At 40.5% G+C, this 23,411-nt stretch overlaps 1 protein-coding gene across 1 annotated transcript; it reads right to left on the bottom strand.

Annotated features, from left to right (window-relative positions):
- Positions 1-1,511: 1,511 nt before the first annotated feature.
- Positions 1,512-19,264, bottom strand: LOC121192172 (brevican core protein-like). The gene is made up of 14 exons (XM_041053748.1): positions 19,109-19,264; positions 13,621-13,700; positions 13,005-13,379; positions 12,288-12,462; positions 11,862-11,989; positions 11,235-11,528; positions 10,178-11,050; positions 7,989-9,650; positions 4,612-4,719; positions 3,883-4,041; positions 3,688-3,770; positions 3,138-3,282; positions 2,768-2,950; positions 1,512-2,378 (listed from the first exon to the last, which is right to left on the bottom strand). The coding sequence occupies exons 1-14, from the start codon at positions 19,126-19,128 to the stop codon at positions 2,257-2,259; spliced, it is 4,407 nt and encodes a 1,468-aa protein (XP_040909682.1). The 5' UTR covers positions 19,129-19,264; the 3' UTR covers positions 1,512-2,256.
- Between the last annotated feature and the right edge of the window lie 4,147 nt (positions 19,265-23,411).

Raw genomic sequence — 23,411 nt, forward strand, 5'->3', positions numbered from 1 at the left:
CCACCACTGCACTAAACTACTGAATTTCTGAGTTAACAATACAGTTGCACGTTAATCTGAATCTGTTGAATCACAAGTCCCCAAAGCCCAAAGTGATGTCTTCAATTGCTTGTTTAGTCTGATTTATAATACTAAACCACAAAAATATTTAATTTAGAATCATATAAAACAGATAAAGGCAGTAGATGTTTAGAATTTTGTTTAATGAATAAATAACCTATCACTAAAAGAATAATTTTGAAGTTTAAATGGACAATTAAAAGAAGGGTGGATGACAATAAAATGACATACTGTAAACAACAGCTAACTTTCATTTAATTACAAAACAAATATTTAGTTCAACACAAATGTTCCTGAATATCTGCAGTGCGCCATGTATCTCACCAAGGAGCAAGTCTTGGTAGCAGCTTTGTTTGTTTCAGCCTCTCTATTGCGAACATGGTCGTGATCAAAATATTGTACAAGGACTCAGCTGTGATACCAAACACTTCAGCGTTCCCTGACATTTTGCCATTATTTTCCTTTAAGCCTCTCAAATAAATCACGGCACAGCGATGCCATCTGGTGGCAGAATCACTGTGACTCTGACTGTGTCACTGTGACTCCGAGGCCTATCTATCACATGAACAACAACACTACAGAGTCTCGGAAATCTGTTCAACCTATTTGGGCTTTAAAAAAAAAAAACTACTGCTCATTTGAAAGTGCCATGAGAATGAAATAATATAACCTGTGAGTTACCTCAAGAAAGACCGCAGAGGGCGCACGCAGCGCCAAAGGCTCCTCTGATAAATATAGATTTTCAAGTATCAAACCGATTGTTTTTGGAGTAAAATAATCGGTTGGAGGTGAGTGTGCATCATTTTCATCAACAGCAGCCTTAACCTCCGTCACGGCCCTGAGCAGGATATTTTGGGGAAGCTATAGCTTGCTCACCTGCGCCAGGTGTTTCGGTCGCGCACGCTCAAACACACAAACAAAAAATATGTTCGCAATTACACCTGGTTCTCTGCCTTACGACTTAAGATTTCGCAGACCTAGACTTTTTACCTACGAAAAACACATTTACAAACAAATCTCGACTTACTTTCCGTTATGCGCCGGTTTCCCGTCACGTTCCCTCCATTTTCCGACGGAGTGACGAAACCGTGACGCGGCGTTTTCGCCACTTTTGAACAGGTGTTGGCGCACGCGCGCACAATCATATTGGTCACCTGACCTTGTTTGTGTTTTTGTTTTTGCTGCTCTTTGCATTCAAAATATAATTAGAAAGTCTTTACACCCCCACTTTCTCTTTGATTTGTTATTTTCCGATCAGTTTGTTTTCACATTTACTCATTTTAGTGCAGTTAGAAAATGTAACACAAGTCACTGTCGTTTATCATAGAAAGTGATACCATGTGATCAAATATAGATGTAGCTTCACTACTCAGAAAAAACATGACTCTCCCACATGCCCACCTCACATGTGAAATGAAGACCACACAGTGCTGAGGGTAAAGTATGAGAACAATTTATTCTTTGTTCTGTTCTACAAAACTTTATTACAACATAAAGCTGACGAACAAAACTGTGTCTGCTGGAAATCAAAGATCTCTCTCAGAAAATGCGGACAGCAATCACAGGCGTGAAAACTAATATATGTACAGTATTTGTTGACTATTTGTGAAGGTTGACTTTGTGCTTTGGAGTTGTTCGATTCTTTGAAAAAGCAGGAACATGTCCCTACACCTACATCACACTGAAAACAAAAATCTCTGTTGGATACAAAGGTCTTGAAGACATTAGCACCATTTTGTGAAAAGGTTCTCGACATAACAAAAAACCATAAAGACAACAGTTATTAATGTAGATTTGGCGCTGTTATAGTAATTTAGACTGTATTTCTTTCTAGTGAAAAGGGCTTATCAGGTAATCACTACCACCTCTTTTTACCTCTGCCAGTAGCTGCATCCACCCTTTAAAATCTGCTTAACCAAATACATTATTAAGTCTTTTTAAAAAACATCAAAAATTAGAAACGTTTTTTAAGTAAACAGTGTCTCCCTCAAAAGAAATTAGAGCCTTTCTGTGCACTTGGGCTCCTTGGCAAAGAGGAAGTTCACTTGAGTTTGTCCTGTGTTTCTGTGTTTTTGTGGTTCATTTTGTCCTGTTTGAGTCTGAGCATTCATTGGTAAAAGCACTCGGTTCTTTACACCTTGTCATGTTACAACAGCAAAGTTTAAGAGCACAAGACAAGGAAAGCATGGCTGACTTTTAAAACTTGATGTCCCAGTACTGTGGTGCCTCCTTAGTGGCTTCAAGGTCATCTTCCAGCGCTGCAAAGTTGTTGTTGGTCGGAGATGTCACTTCAGGATGCTGAGTTGGACCCCCAACCCCTGAAAAGAAATAAATTATATTAGTTTGTTTTAGGATTTTTATCCCATCATGCTTTTATTTGTGTGCACAACTTGTTTATTTAGTTATTTTTAGGGACTTTTTTTCATTTCCTTCCTTTTGTCTCTTGTCCAGGTCCCATCTTCGATTAAATTTGTGTTCTTCTTTTTGTTTTTCTTCTTCTTTTATGTGTAAATCGTTTATAACAGAATAAAACCAAAACAAAACAAAACAGAGATAATTCACTGTGGAAGTACAGGCTATAAATCCAATTAACCATCACTTCATATCAGCCACAACAAGAAGATCACTGGCAACTGAAGGTACATTTCATGAAGGTTTTTAAAAAATAAAGTTTTTTTTTTCAGGGTTAATTAATCTCTTATCTTACCAGGTATGCACAGGATCTGAGGCCTCTCCCACATTCCTCCGGGCAGACACCTGATCAGAGGATTTAATCTCTGCTGGAAACCCTCGGCACAGTGATAACGTACAACTGCACTGGTTTCATATCTCTGCCGAGCTTTTCCAAATATGGAGGCATTTCGGACCTTTGGTGGTGGACCACATGAGGCTGTTGGAAGACACAAACACTTCACATCTTATATTTATTCACAGCTTTGCATCCTTGAATTGTTCAACTTGTAGAAATCAGATGTATCGTGATGTAATAACCCAAAACAACCACACGAGGGAGCTCAACCCATTAATAAGGAGCCTGAAGTGATGACCTCAGTGTTAATTCTCATTTATTCACTCACAGGTGCCTTTCTTGCAGGTGTAGGCCAGGTGATAGTTGCAGGGCACGTCACTCCAGCGTCCACCATCGTGCCATACCATCACCACACAGTCTTCTCCAGAGAGAAAGTAGCTGTCTGGCTGTCCTCTGTACCAGTTCTCATAGAGCTGTAAACATGGACAGAAAAGATATGTTTTGTATAGATTTATTTGCATGCAAGGAAAGTCTGTCCATGTTTTTTATGAGTTTATAAAGCCTATTAGCTAACAAGTGGATCATAAATAGGTAAATAATTTGCTCAGTGTAAAATAATTAGAGAATCCACATAAATCAAACAACCACTTTCAAAACATGGAGAAATCTAATAAAAGTGTGAATGTGAAAGAAGAAAATACTAAATGTTTGCTAAGGTTCTAAACATTTTTCCATGAAAAACCTCAGTATGGACATCCTCCTTCATCTAAGTAGTATTTATCTTTCTGTGATGCACTGTGAAATGTTTGGTGATCACAGATCTGTTGCCTATACACAAGTGTGTGTGTTTGTTTCTCCTGGTTACTGATACTGCTCACCAGTGGGTTGCCATCAGACCAGCGAAAATCATCCTCGATGGTCTTGTCATTCAGACCGGTCCACTGGTACTCTTTGTAGTTGCCTGGGGAGGAGGATAATAATTTATTCAGTATTTATGAAACAATCAAAAAATAATACATATAGGCTAAACTATGTTTTCCTGTATACACAAGCTGTTAGCACAGTGAACCTACTGTTGATGTAACTCTGTTCCTCAGGGGTCATGATGGACACCAGGTGAGCTCCCAGCATGCGACAGTGCTGCTCTGCGACCTCCCAGCTCAGACGCTGGCTGAAGTGTCGGTAACAGAAACCATGAAATTTATCCCAGCCTGGTTCACATTGCTCCAGGTCTGAAAGAAACACAGGGGAGGAGAGGGGGGACACTGAGTTGGAGACATACATGTGTGAATTACCCTAAATGTTGATTGCTTCGAGTAAATGTATGGACAGATTAACACAGAGACCCAGAAACAAGCCATTAGGCCACTACTATGCTACAGTCTGTACTTTCATACAGGTACAACTGCTTCACAAATTTCTCCCTTTTTTTCACCAAAACCATTTTGATTAAAAATCTAATTCTCAAGGAAAGAAGATGGAAAGCAGCCACAAATCTGACTGAAAGAATGTGAGTATAAAATCATGGATAAAAAATTTTAAACTTGAAATTAATCAAATTACCATAAAACAACTGACAATGCACTAGGGGCTTTAATGCCCTTGGGGGTCTGGGGCTGCATCTTCCTGCTTTTCCCATGAATACTGGAAATATTGGATGGAATGTGCCTTTTGTTTTATACAAGAAATTTGCTTGGTTTGAAAACAGAAATAAATTTGTGGTAATTTAACATGTGAACAAACCATACATGTAAGCTAGGTACAGTTTGATGATGATGAATGAAAAACAGCAGAGAGCTCACCGGACTGACAGAGGTCTCCTCCATACGAGGGCAAACAGAGACATTTAATCTGCCCATCTCGGTCTGTACAGGTCCCTCCATTGAGACAGGGGCTGTCCGTGCAAGCATCTGAAACACAAACGAGGTCCAGTTATTGGTAGATTATTCTGCTGTTTAAATTTCATGAGAGCACAGGATACAGTATGTTATTGTTAAAAGTGCACATAAAAGGAAATATTTGCATGGATGTGCAAGTACAAATGGAAGAGAATTATCAGGAAAAGGTGAATTTGGTGGATCAAAAAAAGTAAAGAATACTGAATAACAATTAGTATTGTCTCTCTTTAAAAATCCTGAAATCGTGTCCATTCTATTGTGCATACATCCTTGGTACAAATATTAATTGTGTTTAACACAAGGCAATGTGAATTAAGATGTATATTTACATGAGTTGAGGCAAATAAACATGTTGAAATATTGTGAGAGTGGCACATTCAGGACACATCTTCAGGTAAAACAAAGCATCACGATCCACGTGAGCCAACAGATGGCAGCAGAGGATGAACTTCACAGAGTCGTGATGTCAGTCTCCTCAGCAGGTTTGGGTGGGTCTTCCTAGATCCTCTTTCTATCTTTTTACTCCCATTCTTCCTTAATGATCAACTTTTCATACCAGACTTGTGTGAGGTGGGGCCTTAAGGCTATTTGACCCTACTATTTTAAAAAGGCTTAAATGGATAGGTCACTCAAAACACAGCACAATTTTCTTCATTATAATCAGTTTCTATCCGCATAGTTTAAGCCTGATTTTCTGTGATTTGGAGCTACTAACTGTGGCTCACACCTGTACATGACACTGGAAATTGCTTCCTTTGGTCCTTTTGGTACAGTGAACTGTAGATTATTTCAAGGACTTCATGGCTGTTGTTGCATCATGTGACAGTTCAATTAACTCTTAAACAATATAATTAATAATCATTTTAAAAAAAATATTTGTTTTCTTATGCAAGATTGATATTTTTGTGTTGACATATTTGGAAAATCACGACTTTAAATTGTCAAACTCTTCAGCTTAAACTTCAGTGCCACGATTAGAAGGTAAACTAGTTGTTTGAAGTCCTGAAGAAAAAAGAGGGAGTGGAGTTTCAGTTTGATTTTCTAAATTTGTAAAAGAAGGCAAAATGCTGGCATGTGTATCTAAACTGAAATTAAACCTTACAAGTGGATTTACTTTATTTGTTTCCTTTAACACCCTATAAACAAGAACTCTGTGGTGTCTGTCATTACACTTAACACTCACATAGTGCTATTTAGACAGCTCTCTTTGTGTCAGAGTGTGTATGAAAGGTAATAACTGCCTTACATAAGTCTAATGAGAATCATATGCAGTCAAAGTGAAACCATCATTCAGTTTTGTAGAAAAATACACAGCTAGGGCATGGAAATGCCTTCCAACTCTGAAGTACAAAACAATGAAACCCATTTTGGCATCTTTACAATAGTAAATTTCTCTTTCAAGTTTGCACCGCAACAGGAACCTTGGTTCAATTTTCACTCCTCTCTGTGAAGAGTCTGCATGATTTCCTGTGTTTTGTAATTGTCGTGTAATTTTCCTCACATGACAATAAATCGCCTGTAGGTGATGATGTGAGGTTAGTCATTTGAATCACTGAATGAGTGGTGGCTTTCCCACTGGGTTTCTCAGCCTTTATAAGCTGCAGAGCCTCCAGTCTTTTGTCACTACGAACAGTCCAACATATAAACCGCTCACCAAAGTAAGGCTTACTGGAGAAGCAGAACTTGCAATTAAATGTGAAAACACAGAAAATCATTTGCTCACTCTGATCTGTGCAATATTCATTAGTTGAGGCAAACTCTTTGCCCTAACAGTAAAAAGTGTATATATGGGGATATGAATAGAACAGTGTAAACCAAAACTTGCTTGTTAGTAGGTTTCAGTTTTTTAGGAATTTGAAAACATTTACCAGATGTGGTTAAATCTGACATAAGTGGCATCACCACCATGATGAATAGTGAAATATTTTGTCCTCCATTAAATGAAAACACTTTTACAGCACTTCTTGTACATCAGCTGCTGTTTCCTGTAATTCCCTTTTTAATTAACTTTGCCCTCCCAAGAATAATGATGTTCAAGTGATTCATTATATTTTCAATTACTGTGTATATTGGTTTGTTAATATACTTTGTAAATAACATTTTCTAGAATAGAATACATATTTTAAAAAATGAGACAGTTACATGGAGTGAAAGTTTTGATTTACCATGATTTTTACTTTCATTTTTAACCTTTTTTTCTTTTTTGGCAGAAATGGATTTCCTTACAAATCTCTGCAGCTGCCCTATTTAGTTGAAGTTGTTTGAGACTGAAGGAAAACAAAATAACAGATTGACTGATGGTGAGACCAGAAACAAACATCAGTTAGTTGACTTTATCATTATTGCACCTAAAAAACACAATACTGTACAAATCTTGAATGATTATGATTAAACAACAGGACATGATCTGAATGTGAAACATTAATGACCCATAAAGAACATTTAAAAACATGTTGCTAAATGCTACCACTCACAGCAAATCAACACTGAACAATATATGTGCTCATAGTGATAACCTGTGCTTCTAGTACTAGACTGTCTAAAAGAGCAATAGAAGTCTAAAAATCTGACGAAAGAGAACAGTTTTTAACAGTTGATGACCTGATAGATATGGATTAAATATAAAACATTATTGCGATTGCACTGGTCAGTGCTGTTACATTCAAAGTAATTGCTGTTACAGAGAGAAAGTCCCTTTATCATGGTGCTTCCAGATTATTGCAAAAAACATGGTGAGTTTTGACAGCAGGAAGAAACTGATTTTGAAGGGAATAATTTGCACTTGTCTGGTGAAGAGACCAATTTTCTGAAAACAAAATCCACTGATCAAGGTTCTGTGAAAGGTTTACCAATGCTATAACCATCACTCTTGCAGAAAACCATGTACCATGTAGAAGAAGCACTGAAACACTCATTCAAGCATACAACTATATTACAATACTTCACAGAAGTCAATCTTTGGATGAGGAAGAAAACATCATGCATAACAAGACTGGACTGTTGACAAATGTCAAATGGGAGCTGTCCAAGTGTGAGTATCTTGAAGGGGAAGTGGGATCACAAGGACAGAAGTGAGAAGCGGGAGGAGTCAGAAGGGTGAGTGGGCTTTCTGAGACAAGTGAAACAAACGTGGGAAGTCGTTTGAAAAGGAGGGGAGGTGTTTTACAGAAAATGGAGTAAAGGCAGGTTGGGGCAGAAGACAGACCAGGGATTTTAGTGCATCATTGCGTCGAGTAGCAAGAGCAGGACGGTTAGACTGATGAGAGTGGCTTTAACATTACCTGAAGCTTTCCCTGTACCGCCTATAGCTGCCCTCTCATTGGGCAAGATAAGCAGGGTGGGAGGCTGGGTGAGACTAAACTCAACATCCACCAGATCCTGATCCACTGGTGGTATGAGGTGCGTCACCTTCTGGGGCTCTGTTGTTTTCTGGAAAACTCTCTGTGCTGAGGTGGTCGGGCTCCAAGTGCGTCTGGCCCAGTATGTGGTGGTCGTGATGGTGGCGGTGGTTGTTGATGTGGTAGTAGTGATGGGCTTTGTACTTGAGGAATGTGGAGCAGCTGTGGAGGTGATGGAGGAGGTTTTTCTGCTCCCAACACTTGGGGCAAAATTAGCTCCTTCATCTAAGGTTGAGGCAACGCTAGAGTCTTCTTCTAAGGCTGAGGCAGTATTAGCTTCTTCTTCAAGTATTGAAGCAACACTGGCTTCTTCAAGGGTTGCGGTGACACTGGCTTCTGCAAGAGTTGGGGGAATGCTAGCTTCTTCTTCAAGGGCTGGAGCAACTTTAGCTTCTTCTTCAAGGGTTGGGGTGACACTGGCTTCTGCAAGAGTTGGGGGAATGCTAGCTTCTTCTTCAAGGGCTGGAGCAACTTTAGCTTCTTCTTCAAGGGTTGGGGTGACACTGGCTTCTGCAAGAGTTGGGGGGATGCTAGCTTCTTCTTCAAGGGCTGGAGCAACTTTAGCTTCTTCTTCAAGGGTTGTGGTGACATTAGCTTGTTCTTCAAGGGTTGAGACAACATTAACTTTTCCTTCTAAGGTTGGGGAAATGTTAGCTTCTTCAAGGATTGGGACAATTTTAGCTTCATCAAAGGTTGAGGTGACACTGGCTTCTTCAAGAGTTGTGACAATACTTGTTTCTTCTTCAAGCACTGGGGACACATTAGTTTCTTCTTCATGGGTAGGGGCAACGGTAACTTTCTCTTCCAGTGAAGAAGAAACTTCACCTTCTTCTCCAATGGTTTGGGCAATGTTAGTTTCCTCTACAAGAGGTGGGGTAACTGTAATATCCTCATCAGGGGTTGGGGAAACTTTAATGGCCTGTTCCAGTGAAAATAATACTTTAGCCTCCTTTTCAACGGATGGGGGAACCTTAATTTCTTTTTCAAGGATTTGGATAACTGTAACATCCTCTTCGAGGGTTGGAGCAACTTTATCGTCTTCTCCAAGGATTGCAATAATTGTACCAGGTTCCTGTCCACTTGCCTCTTCATAAGCAGTGGTCACAGTATCCAAATACACTCTGTACTCTGATGTCTGATACTGTGCTGTGGTGGAATCAGTAGGCCAATAAGAGGTGTTTGACCCATCTGGAGACTCAGTTGTAGATAAACTTACTCCCAAAACCAGGCTGTCCTCAGCCTTTGTCGGCTGCAGCTGTTTTTCCTCACTTTCCATGGTGATCGTGTCTTCAGTTTCTAAGCTTGTACTTCCCTCCTGTTTAGAAATGGAGGACTCCCATAATTGTGCTGCGGTGGAGAGGATGACAAAGCCCATCTTGTTAATATTTTGTGACCCAGATGAAGACGTTGGATCTGGGAGTGCAGTCCGAGGCTCAGCAGGAGCGCTGCTAGCTGAAGCAGAAGGTGGCGGGTGAGTAGTGAAGCCAAGACTGGAAGAGTCTGATGTCGAGATGAAACTGACTCCTTCAATGTCAAGGTCGCTCTCTGCAAAAAAAAACATGGAGAAGTAAGTATTTAAGATTGATAAGTATCTATTCTGATACTGACGTTTCATATAGATTACAATGTCAGTCAGTCCACCCACCACTTTGGTCAAGACTGAAATATCATTTTCAAAAGATTTCAGTGTTTGTGTCTTGGTTGTAGATTTCAATCATTCAAGATTTGTACAGCATTGTGATTTAAAAGCCAGTTGACAATGTCATGACTACTATTCGATGGACTGCAAAGACAGTGCCCAAAGGATGACTTTGCAGGCGTCCAGTGGGTTTACAAACAGTGCACCTGTAAAGCTAATTACCGTCCCATCAGCCTCAGCTGTATTTTGTTTAGTTCTATTTAGCAAATGTTAACATACTAACATACTAAACTAACATGGTGAACATGGTAAATAATATACCTGCTGATAATCGGCATGTTTGCCTTGTCACTGTGTACATGTTGGCATGCTGATGTTAGCATTTAGCTAATACAACCTCACAGAGTTTGTCATAATACTATCAAATTCATACCTTGGGAAACATCTCCAGACCCTTCAAGAGGGCGCCACAATGAAGTTGGTTTTTTGATGGGAGCTTGGGTAGTTTGTATTAGAAGCTCTCCTTCCTCTCTTGGCGACTCAGTCGAGAAAGACATCTGCCTAGGCCCCGCAACTGCTGCTTCCTCCAGCTCCACCTGGAGTATAACGTCAGTGGTCATTGGGGTTGCCTCCAGGATATTCTCCTCTTGAGTATGGTTGCTGTCTGTCTCACTGAAATTGGCTTGTGACCTGTTTAAACCCAAGCTGGTCTCTTGAATTTCTTCAGAATCCTTCTGCCTCTCAGATGGCTGAGTTTGTTCTTCAGGGTTTATGTCTGGCTCTGTCGAGTTATGTGTATGAGGTTCATATGATGGCTCAGGAAACCCTGTGGTGTTTTCAAGTTCAAATTGTTGAAAGGTGAAATTCAAGTGCTGGTGGGAATCTGTCTCATTGTAAACACTGGGTAGTACTGATGTGTTTTGTGGGGAATCGTTGGTCTCTGTGGTGCTGATAGTGCTGTTCATCACTGCTGTACGATGCTGGGAGTGAGAGCTAATTTCTGTCGGAGATAAAGTTTCATCAAATGGCTGAAACAGGTCCAATGTAGATGCAGTGTTGAGGGGAGACTCTGTTGCATCTGATATAACTGTTGGGTGTGTGTCAGTCAGATTTTCCTCAGTGGAAGGGCGGGTGACAAAGGGAAAAGATTCAAGCACACTTTGAGCCTCTCGTTCCACTTGCTCTGCATGTTGGTTCAGTTGCAACTCTTTATCTGTTTCCGTAAGAATAACAATATCTTGTCCAAGGTCTTCAGGCTCTGTGGCCATGTAGTCCATAGGAGAGTTAGTAGGAGCATCTTTGTTATCTGTAGACGGCAGACAAGTAATTAAAAATAAGAGGTAAAAAGGTACAAAACAAGAATTTTCTTTAGCTTTCTGAACTTCAAATATTTAGTCCATCTCCTTACAGTTTAATTACTTACTTACATACAAACAAACAAACAAACAGTAAATTACTAAAATTTACATATATATCGGAAACAAACTCACTTTTCAAACAATAAACGTCATGGCGGCTGGACGGCTCAGGGAAACCCGTTTGGTTGCTGAAACGGTAGAGGGTTTTGACACCTGCCTGAGACCCTCCACAGCGTTCTCTGGGGGTTACGATAGGATAGCGCACACTGCCATCAGACAGCCAGCCAGGGCTGCAGCGGTCCAGACCTTCACTCCATGCCAAGTACAGCTGTGCTGTTGTAGCCAGCTTGGCCCCTGCAGCTCTGCAGTATAACTGTGCTTCATCAAATGACAATTGCTGTGGGACGGGGTCGTGGAACACTTCTCCTACAAACATAAATCAGTTTTATAAAGTTCCATTACTTTGTTGGATCAGTACTTTTCTCATGGTTGTATGTAGCTATGGCCTGAGTGATAAAATGGTGTGACCAATATTATTGGCTGATTGTACAGTATTCGACTGTAACTTTTTAGTGGCAAGTTACACTAAACTACACTTACTTTACTAACTTTAATTTAAGGGATAAGAATGCTGGAATAAATAATTGCTGATATACTGGTATTGTAGCTTCTAAGCTCCCAAATATCGGTATCAGTTTTGGCCTAAAAAAATCTAATATCGGTGAGGCTGTAGCTCTAGGAATATGTTATTATTCATACCATCTATATCTTCCACATAACAGTAAACATCAAAAAGATCATCTGGATCCATTGTCCCATAGTTTCTCACTCCTGGTTGTCCATCCATGTCTCCATAGCAACCTTCACGGGGCACTTGGATTGGGTACCTGGAAGCATGGAAGCAATCAGCGTTTCTTATACAACATTAACATATTAAAGTTTGTCTGACTCATCAGCAAGTCAGTGATTACAGTTCAGTCATGTTGAGTATTGTTAAAACCCACAGACTGTAGTTTCCAAAAATAGGAGAGTAATCAGGCTTGCTTCTGGGAAAATGTGAATAAAAGAATGAACAACATCTAGAATAGAATAGAATCTAGAATATTTTCAAAGCATTGGTTTGAGTATTTGTGCAGTTGTGCAGAGTGTGAGAATCATGCAGAAGACAGAGAGGTAACGAGATACCTGACGGACTGGTCTGCCAGCCAGCCTGCATCACACTGCTCATATCCGTCATAATAAGCTGCCAACAGCTGGTCAGCAGTGGCGATTTCTGCCCCGATGGCCTCACAAGCCCTCTGGGCCTGCTTGAAGGAAAACGCATAACGGCCCAAGGCGTCTCTGTAGTGAAATACGACACCTAAACACACAAACATGCACACATTCCTGTTGTTACAAAGCTAAATTTATCAAACAACTGTGGATCATTTGATCCAGGTGGCAGCAGCCCGCAATATGGCATTATTTGAAAAGCATGCTGACAGGAACATCTGTTTAACCTAATTAACATTTTAGAACAATTCCCATAGAGAACAGATGATAAATGACTGTTGGCAATGCACAGAGAAATTAACCTATTTTCAACCATTTTGAGTTACTCGACCAAGATAACAAGACCACATCTACAACCAAGACACAAACATGAAAATAAATATTTTTTTGAGAAAGTTCATGTAATATTTTGAAACGTAAAATAAATTTTTCCTTTGTTTCACACACTTTTGAGCCTTTTTGCTGGAAACCGTTTTCAGATAATTGAGATCATTTGTCATCTTCAATTTATGGAAGGTTTTCAAAAATAGTTGATTTGTGAGCAATATTTTGGAACAGGAAGATTATACTGTATATTCCTCTTAATCTTTCTAAAGCTCCACTGATGATCCATGTCTGTCATTTTTTTACCTTTGACCTTGAGTTGTACGAGGTCACTGGCGTCTTCCAGGCCCTGCTGCACCTCGCAGCGATAGTGACCCGAGTCACTGGAGCGCAAATCTCCCAGCCACAGTGACACGTCATCAGGGGAGGATGTGTAGTTGAGCAATGTAGCACGATCTCTGTACGCCTCGTTGACCTTCACTCTTTGACCCCGCGCCACCAAGATCTGCGTCTCCACCCCACCGGACACCACAGTCCACTTGACCCGTGGCACAAGAGGGGAAGAGGAGGTGGTGGGGATGGAGGACAGAGACACCGAACAGGGGATGGAGATGGAGCTGCCCAGTGGAGCCAAAACAAGATCTGAGTGGGGGATGTTCACCTGGAGGGACCGGACATCATCTGCAGAAAAAAAGAGATTGAAGACACAGAGCGTGAAGAGCAGAGTGGCTCTGTAAATTTGCTGAGATTAGTGAATCATGCCCTTACTTTTAAATGCACCTTCTTTGCTTAAAACTGAATGACAAACACCAGATCTGGTAATTATTTCTCATTTTCTGTTGGTTTCTCTGCTACTGATAATTTTATGCCTCATTATGAATCGTGAATATTTTCATGAGATAAAGGGAAAATGCAGACATACCATATGCAGATGGTGTTTGGGTGGGGAAGGCCAGAGTAAGACCGCAGACTGCACAGAGAAGTAGAAGAATTTGGACACATCTAAAGAGATAAAGAGGCAAACAATAAAATATAGGATAAGATACATTCTGACAAAGATGAAGATTAAAAAAAAAATCTAAAAGCAAATTCAGGTGGGAAAGGACACAAAAATGATGAATGAACAATTCATTTCCAGTTTCCAATTTCACACATATTTAACCTTTAATAAGTGGAGCAATTTCTGATTCTGGAGGTCATGTATTGTGTTGGTTCAGCTAGTCAGGGGAATATGCTCCATTGATCTTACAAAATTGATTTATTGTAACATTAAAGGTCACAACCCACAAACCTTTTCATTACAATACCTGCACCACAGCATCCACCTACTGTGGTTTTAGTCTTGCACATGTACAGATAGCTGGGTAAAAAGGCAGTCTGCCACACTCTGCACACCGCACACACTGCGGTGTTCTGAGTCTCAGCTGTTAATAATTTGTATTTAGTAGGATTTTCTGCTTATATGTATATATAATATACTTAAGAGTTGAATCTTACAACTTGAAATACAGGAGATACATGATGTAAAAACAAACTTTATGTGGGCAGATATACACAATAAAGACGAGGAAAAGGATCATAAAACTGAAGGAATTCAAATCGTTTTTTGGGGAAGAAACGCATAACTTAGAAATTCAAAGAAACAACACAGTTCACCATAGAATTTCCCTTTGGGAGTAGTTACTATGCCTGTAATTTATATACTGGGTAAAGACAGAAATAAGTATAAGGATCATACTGACAGACATTCCCCATAGTTTAGTATTCTGCTCTCACTGATATAAATGGAATGGAAAAATGCTGTTTAGTTTATCAGTATAATTGTAAAGGACAGTTCTAATGGATAAGTCTGGAGTCTAGTTTTCATCTTATTAAAATAGAATCAGAAAGACCTCTGTGTATAATGTAATAAAATGTCATAAATTTAAATTAACACCTCTCTAAAACAGTTTCAACCATCACAAAGGTATTTATTGCAGAACAGTTGTAATAAACCTGATTAGTTTTACCTAGGTGCACCTCATAAACTGGTAACTGAGTATATACATCATACATTCAGAGAAAACTTTCAAGATTAGGCAGTACGGTTCTTGGTATTATAGACATCATTACACTGAAGTAAAATCTTAAGTGAAACACTGAAATACAAGTCCCATAAAATACTGAAAAACGTATGTCAAAACTCAGCCATGCAGTATAAAAGAGCAACTTCTCTGGTTTTCAAAGGGAAACTGGGAGCACAGGCTCTCGACCACAAGCCATTCATCACCTCCGGGAGCTAATGACACGGCGTCTCAGCCCAGCGGCATCCTGCCAGCTCTCCGTCACCAGTCTGGCCCTGTTATTAACCCAGCAGGCATGGCAGGACGCTCACAATGACCTCACACAACCTCCTGAAGCGGCCATGATGAAGCTGCAAATGTTCATTCGTCATTAAAAAGCGGCATAGTCACTACAAATTACTTTTCTGGGCTGATAAAGTCAAAACTGTCATTTCTAATTGAGAAATATGGCACCGTTTTAATGTTGATATCAAGGTGGTTCTTCCTTCTCAGGTGATTAAATCAATAGTATGCCCAGTACCACGCTGCTTATAGTATTTACAGACCTTACTACATTCAGCTTTACACTGTATGATCTTTTCTAGATTAAAAAATATTAAACATTAAATATGTATTATTGCTTTTATCCAGCCAACCTTACACTTGAAAAATCTACAAATTAGAATTTCTTGTACCTGAAATACTGAGTGTAAGATTTTATACATAATCATGCTCCATGAAATTGACTGACTTCCTTTTAGAAGAGAAATTATCAGTGAACTAAATAGCAATGACATTTTTCATTTTTAAAAATTAACTTGTATACAACACACTAACCATATAAAGCACTGTATGTACTACAAAATAATCTTTGCATCATACTGTTTTTGCAGTTAATGTACAAGAAATCAACACATTTTTGCACATATTTTACAACCAACAGGAAATTACACAATATGTGCACCATCAGGCATCAACCAGTCTACCATTATAGAAAGCTACTGCTAATTAAACTTCACAAAGAGACATCAAAATGTTTCCCCAAAAATATAACACTATTTTTTTGGTTTTTCTGAGGTGTTCTTGGAGCAGTTAGTTTTAATTTTCTCCAGCTGTGACCAATTTCCTTTGTGCATTGCACTGTGGGACAGCTCTCTCAAAAGTCAAGTGCTTTTTTTTTTTTAGTGTGCATGCTGACTGTACTGAGTATACCTTTTTCATGTCACTTTTCACACCCGAGAGTGTGAAGTATGGGTGTGGGAAATAGCTGTTGAGTATAAAAATGAGGGAGAAGCTTGAAATAACAAAGGGGTTTCTCATGTGCTCATGTTGTTTCAGAGTCACAGTCCAGAAAAACTCTTGACAAAGAAGTCCCAGATCAGAGTTTGACTGTTGCTGATACCACTGACACAACAAAACTCTTGATGGGCAAATGTTGAAAAGAGCCTCCAAAGAAACCCATAGCAAAGAACAGAGGAGGTACTGTGTGTGTGTGTGTGTGTGTGTGTGTGTGTGTGTGCCAGCCTCCTTCATTTATGTCAGGATGAGGTTTTAATAAACACAAGATGGCAGCCACTCAGTTTGGACACACTCAGCCTCATTATGAGCCTGAGAGCCTCACACTCAGATACACAGACATTCATCAGAACCTACACATATTATCACAGGAGCTGTACCGCTTAACGCAAAAGTTAAAAAATAGTAACGCTGACAAGATCAGAGCCTCTGGAGTGACACAGGAGGTTTAAGAGGTGCTAATTAATTCGACCTTTTCCGCATCTGTATATGAAACACATCCGTCGTAAGGAATCGACGTAAACACAGCTCACTGAACTGTGACATATAGAATGGCCTTCTTTGATGGCAGAATAATTGTTGTCTGTTTCCTCACCAGCTGGGTGGACTCCACAGAGCTGGTATCACTATTAGTATTCTTGACAAGAAAACGTCGCACAAAAAAGCGAGCAGTGGGCCAGGAGGACAGCTGCACACTGTGCTTTCACTTCATACTGACTCCCTTACAAAAGGCCTCAGGCGAAATTAAAGGACAGGGCACTGGCACACTTGCTTGCTTTTTCTCCCTCTTTTCTCTCGCTCTTTTCAGGGATGGAAAAGGAAGTTTTAAACCACTAAGAATGAGCAGGCTTCATACAAAGGGAACGGCTACATTAAGACACAGCGCACTGTTTCAACATAACTGTTGTGAGAGTGTGCTTACATATGGGTTTGTGCAGAGGAGATATTTTGTGACTTTTTTGGATTGCATTTTTCACTAATGTCTCTTGGCCTCACCGTCACCAAGCCCTCCTGCACTTCTGCTCTTTTTAATGAGAGTAACAACGAAGGCAAGTCAAGCTAAAATCAATGCCACCCACTGCATTTACAGGTCTAGAAACTGCAGCCAGTGCATTATCCACAAGCAGAACTAATCCAGTCTCCTCCTCCTGCAGACACAGGTGAGTGAGCGAAAGTAGACTGACATTTTAGCCATCAGTAGAAGCAAAACAAGAAAAATCAGGGTGAAAATAACACTGTCAACTTTAATTGTTAATGCGAGAAGTAATTATAACCAGGAAACATACAATTAGATCCACAGCAGTCCTGCACTGACAACAAAATGTTCCTGGGTACATCTTGTGGGTGGTCCCTGCAGCAGTCTGCACCAAGGTCAAGTCAGGCAAACCTCATTTCCACCAAGAAGCAGGAAAATGACTGCTGATCCCAGTTTAGACAGGTCAAACATGCAGAGACACCGGTTTGACTGATGTAAGCTCTGTAGAGAGCTGAGCTGGAACTGGCTTTGGCACTAGTGCGTCTATGATAAAATACAGTAGGGATCTCTTAAAATGCACAGTAATTGGGTTTTTACAAGGCAGAAATCCACTCTAGTCTAAATTTCTGCCCACCACATGAGCACTGTGGCTTTATGCCTCTCTTTTTATCTCCATTTTTTTCAGATTTTAGATTTCAGATTTATTGACTCAACCTGATCTGTGAACGTGCAGACAGTGCACAGTCATCTCCTCACTATGTATCTCAACATGGCCTCTGTGTATTTCAGTTGCCCCTGTCTGGCCCAAGTCAGACTACTCACTCAACACCACTCCTCTGGCTCCCAGCACCATCAAACGTAGCGCCTCCACACATCCGATGAGTTGCACATACTCAAAGGATTCACCCCCCCCCACCTCCCAAACTACATTTCACAGACACCCCCAATAAACCAAATGTCTGTCTCCTAACAAGATGGCTATTTTGGCAAAGCCACCCACCAGATGATTCACCACCCATGTGCCTGGGAAAGAGTCAATGGATGTCTCAAACAAACACCTGATCTCAGTCCTGACTCAACAACTCCATGGATGGACCATAGCCTGTACGTGGCCAACCTATGACAAACCAAGCAAAGACACACTTGGTTGTGAAGTCCCGCTTTGCCTGGCCAACCAGGGTGTCACCAGCAGACAATGAATTGAGTTGAATTAAAGGAATACATGGTCTAATGAATTGCATTTTCCCATGAAGAACTCTTTATTTTGAGGCTCTTAAAGACTAAACTATTAAAACACCAGCATATATTCAGTGATTCATGATCTGCCTCAGCTGGTCTTGAGGCTACTTTAACCAAATAAATAGATAAACTTGTGTTTTTATTACATCTTGTACTGACTGAGCCCTTCCTACAAGACTGGCTACCTCACACTGATGATCATTAAAAGTCTGTTATTTCATCATTCAGTTTGCCCTCAGTGTCTCTCCACCTGTCCATTACTGAGGTCCATGTGAGCCCCGAGGTGCACCACAGAAAATGAACAGAAGAGGCTAAATGTGCACTTAAGACACAAAGCAGTTTCTTGCATCTCCTGCAGGGCAGAGGATAAACATTTCAGAGCTTAAATACAGCAGCATCTTTGCTTTACTCCACCCAAAAAAACATTTAAATTAAAAAAGTTTGGCACTTGAATGGATTATGGATAAGAGCGGCTGGATAGAAATGTAGAGGACAGTCAGTTAGTTTTAGGTATCAATCATTCGTACGTGTCTTTTAGTTTCATGGAAATTTTCATTTATTCACACCTGTTTGAAAAATCATTACAGTGCTTCACAGTGGTCAGACTATCATGGGGATTGATGAGGAGAGAGTGGAGATGACTAATTATTCTGGAAACACATCACCCAGGTACATGCTCTGCTAAGGGGGGGGTTCATACTGTGCAAGAAAAAAAACACAAAGCTAATAAGAAAAAAGTTAACTAACTGCGTCAATAGCACAAAATGACACGTGGAGAAAATAACTGGCCACAATTTCAGGACCTTCGCTGAGGACAGCAACTATTGCTAACAGAACAACCCAAACCATAAACCTACCGGCTTCTTCTCAGCAGCATTTCAGCTGATGCAGGATGGACTGACTTCTTGCTCGTAAAAAGTATTTTCCGTCAGCTCCTCTCAGCTTGCTGCAGTGCGACTGCTGTTCTGTCAGGGGAAAGACGCTGTGGATGCTCTGCGCAGGTATATGGGAGCTGGAACTGCTGTCCGACCGACTCCGACGCTTGGAAAGAAAAGGAGGGAGTTGGGAGAAAGTGAAGCCAGATATGACATCTCGAACAGCCCACTTTTTCACCCAACAATCGGGATGGAGATGGCGCATGCCTGTCAAGGGGGGTTGGGAGGGATGACATCTAAAATAACCGATGTTATAGGCTATGAAGTGAAGGGTGCACTCAGGAGATGACCTATATGTTTTTTTTTCTCTGCAGGGAAACGACACATGCATTGCGCGTCATTTGGATAAACCAGGCTGAGTTGAGTCAGCGCAGCAGCAGCAAGAGAGAGCGAGCAGCTGATGCTGCTGCAAGTAGTGATATTGCAGCACAGTCACCTATACAGGAGAAGGTGGAGGAGGGAGCTGTCTCTCTAGTTTTCGACAAGAACAGAGACTCATCCTCTTATTTTGCTGCTAGATTACTTAAGAGGATTGTTGGTCTTTCTAAATCACATTGAATAAGTTTGCATGCATCACCACTGCAGTAAATAGTAGTCCGCAGCATCTTAACATCAGAGGAACAGTCCCTGTGTGACAGGCCACAGCAGCTGCTCCATCCTGCCCAACTTTGGTCTGCAGGGTGTGTTTGATCCCTGCATTTGATTTGACAATAAACAAACTCATAGTCACTAAATACAGCTAACCCAGATATGACCAAAAATATAACCAAGAAAAAAAAAATCTCCAAAACAGTCACAAACATATTTCTTTACCAGCACAAACTGTACCTTATGTTTTTTATACAAACATAACATCAGTTATCTTTATACTGTTGTTACTTTCTAGCTTTGACTATTTGTGAATCAAAAATCAACCTCAAAAGGATTATTTTTCTATATAAATGCTGTTGAAGAGGAATATGCATAAATTTGTCTGCTGTTCATGGCCAGATTAACCTGCATGGGACAAAAACGAGCTCTGACCACACCCCCACCCATTTCTTTCTCTGTGCATTATGTGTCCTGTCATCCTCCAGTAAGGAAACTGAACAAAAATGTATTCAGTAAAATGCACCATGTAAAAGTAGATTCGACACAGGGTCCCTCAACAAAAATGAACAAGCCTGCCGTCATTGAAAAGGGCGAGATGTGGACTTCTGGGCAGTCGCTCTTCAAAACCAGTCATGGCGTTGCTCTCATTTCTACACACAAAAAGTGACAGAGGCTGTGCAAAGAATGAGCAAGACAAAGAGTCCACAGCCGTGCATGCAGCTCCATGAATTTCTGTTCAAAAATATGGTGCCAGTCAATCCAGTAGATGCTGAGATATTTCACAGGATAAATGACAACTCTGACCTGGTGGTGGTGGTGCTGGAGAAAAGGTCAGTGGACCATGCAAGTCATTATGATTCACCCTAATGACTTAAGTGGCAGTTTGATTTTGCCCAGGCAAAACCCAATCCTGGGTCCTGTCACCAAGTCATTTATTCAGCCCAAAATCAAACATCACAAATTTGCCACAAAGGGCTTAACAATCCCTATAACAAATGACACCCTCTACCCTCCAACCCCCGACTCAGAAAATGAAAAACTCCTCCTTACAGCAAAAAGGAAGAGACCAGTAGGAGAGCAACAGGACAGTCATGCAAGCGATGTTATATGTAAGAAAAGACAGAACTAACAATAAAGAAAATTATCAGTGGGGACAGAAAGAGTGCAGAGCTGACGAGAATCTCATCTCAGTCTGTAATGTGTAAGATTTAGCACAGAGGTGAAACCTGTGGTCATTATCAGTTACATACAGTATAAAAGTCGACCCGTGTCTGGATTTTGGCACATGTTTATACAGAAGATGAATAGTGAAGTGTGTACCTGTGCCCTGTACAGACAGAGTGAATGGAGCTTTGTTGTGGTCGTCCTGTGGCTCGGCAGCGGCAGGTGGTGTTGCTCACCTGAGGAATCTGACACCCAAATACCAGCAGGACTGTCTGAGAAGGAAATGTCAAAGAGAGCAGACAAAGATCAGAGGTGCGTTCCAGTCCAGCTTTAGTTACTGACTGTGACACTGACCCAGATTGATTCAAGTCCAATCAGCAGTTAAACTCATTGTAAGACGTCATCCTCCCTGTTGCCATTTGTCCTCAGCAGCAGGGTCGTAGAGTATGGTGGTTAGGAGGGTTTTGGCCCTCAAGCAGAAACTTCCTGCTTTCCAAAGTCCATCCATTCAGCTCAGTCATGTCTCTTACAATGTCTTCAAAGCAACTGACATGAGAATGCTCTGACAGTCAATGAGACGTTACCCTATAATTACCTCCTGTTGCCCCTGTTTAGCCAAAGTTACATAGTCTCACTTCAGTCCAATATGACATGGGGGAAAAAATGGACAGCTCCATGACAATTGGACAAACTCAGTCTGCCGATGATCATGTGATATGTCCAAAAGCATTGCAGCAGCTACTAAATAGACCTAATGGTTGAACAGTTTTCACAAAAGAAAACTGGCTGCAAATGATCAGAAAAAACAACAATTGCTTTTTAGATTGAGAATGTCCATTCAGATCAAATCTTACAAAGAGAGTGAACAGTGTACTACTCGGTGTGTATTTTCTGTGCGGATACTGCATGATTCGTAATAACAATGTTAGTGACACTGTTATTATGAACAAGTTTGGGTTTGCTCAGAATCACCATAGTAAAGAAAGGTTTGATGCCAGCTGAGACTTTAATGCCTAACTGAAAGATAATTTCACTCTTGAAATTTCGAAGGATGTCTCTGAGCAGGAGTGAGATGATGAACTACAGGATTATTCACAGTATGACATGTTGATGGGTTTTTGTTGACCACAGATACATTTTCCAATGATTTATATAAATGAAAATAAAGAATCAAAGCATAAAATTCATAAACCATGCCTGGATGAAAGAATTAAAGCTCAAAAGTATCAGAAGCTTTTTTTCAAGCTCGTAACTGTAACACATTGAGGTCACATACAAAAATCTGTTGGGAGCCAGCTGAATTAGACCAAACATAGTTAAACATGCATGCAAGCCATGCCTCAGACCTACATATAAGCTAACGTTACATTTTCCAGCAGCCATCAAACAACCAGCCTGTAATTAGACACTATCATTATGTTGTAGCTGAGCTTAGATCATCAAGTGAGTCAAGAGCAACGCTGAAATTTAGTTTGAAAGTGTCTTCAGATGTTTTGGAGATGTTTGAACGATCACAGATTCTTCTGTTTCTGCATGAGACCCTGATGCCACTTATCAGGGAAAGGGTAAATTTCTAAAATCACGTTTTTATGTGCAAAATTTAGCAAAGCAACTCAGTTTATCTCATGTACAAAGCGAAAGAGTACCAAATGATTTGAAGTGCTTATCTAAAACAAATTCAGGTACTTTCAAAGGATGCCACATAGTGTAATCTGACTTTTTAAATGAACAAACAATAAGACTTTTGTTGGTGAATTCGACTCTGACACGTGCAGCCAACACCACCAGGTGGGATTCATTAGTTTAAGTGGCTAAGAAGCAAATGTGACTCAGCTGAAACACAGAGTACAGCCTGCAGTTTATTTTTATGTATTCTTAATTCTGCTTGAGTCATGTTCAGTGGTTTCATTTAACTGGGTTACCAGAATGGCTGTCAACTCACCACAAAGTAGAAATTAGAAGATGGGCATTCTTAGAACTCATTCTACCCAGCACAGCTTGAGATGGCCATAAATCTGTGCTTTTGTGCGTGTGAAAGAAAAAAATGAGGATAAATGAAGCTATACAAAGGTTCCACTTCACCAGTTTTACATCTCACCTTGATATAATCCCAGACTGAAATCCATACAACACACACGCAATGACAGGAAAGACGACCAGCCTTTGAATCATTTTTTCTCCCATAAAAGCAAAACCTCAAAACCCTGTTTCCGCTGACTGGCTGCTTTTATTCCCTCTTGGATGCAAAGTGGCAAAGGCAAACTGGTTCAGGAGGGACGGGTGTGGGAAAGCTGCTCCACTCCTCGGCCAAACCAACGGCTGACCATGCTTTCTGCATGATGTTACTGCGCTGACCAGAAATTAGGGTATGGAGAGCCACTGTGAAATTTTGACGCAATTATATAATCTGTGACACATCGTTTTTTTTGTGTGTGTGTGTGTGTCAATGCCTGGAAGCGAGGCTAGTTGC

This window comes from Toxotes jaculatrix, chromosome 13 (genome assembly GCF_017976425.1).
Source record: "Toxotes jaculatrix isolate fToxJac2 chromosome 13, fToxJac2.pri, whole genome shotgun sequence".
NCBI classification, from domain to species: domain Eukaryota; kingdom Metazoa; phylum Chordata; class Actinopteri; family Toxotidae; genus Toxotes; species Toxotes jaculatrix.

Excerpts from the sequence above, each read along its gene's own strand:
- LOC121192172 (XM_041053748.1), bottom strand. The coding sequence starts at position 19,128 with ATGCTGCTGAGAAGAAGCCG. Across the intron at positions 11,529-11,861 it reads TTATGTGGAAGATATAGATG|GAGAAGTGTTCCACGACCCC; the intron begins GTATGAATAATA and ends TTATGTTTGTAG. Across the intron at positions 2,379-2,767 it reads TCAGATCCTGTGCATACCTG|GGGTTGGGGGTCCAACTCAG; the intron begins GTAAGATAAGAG and ends ATTTCTTTTCAG.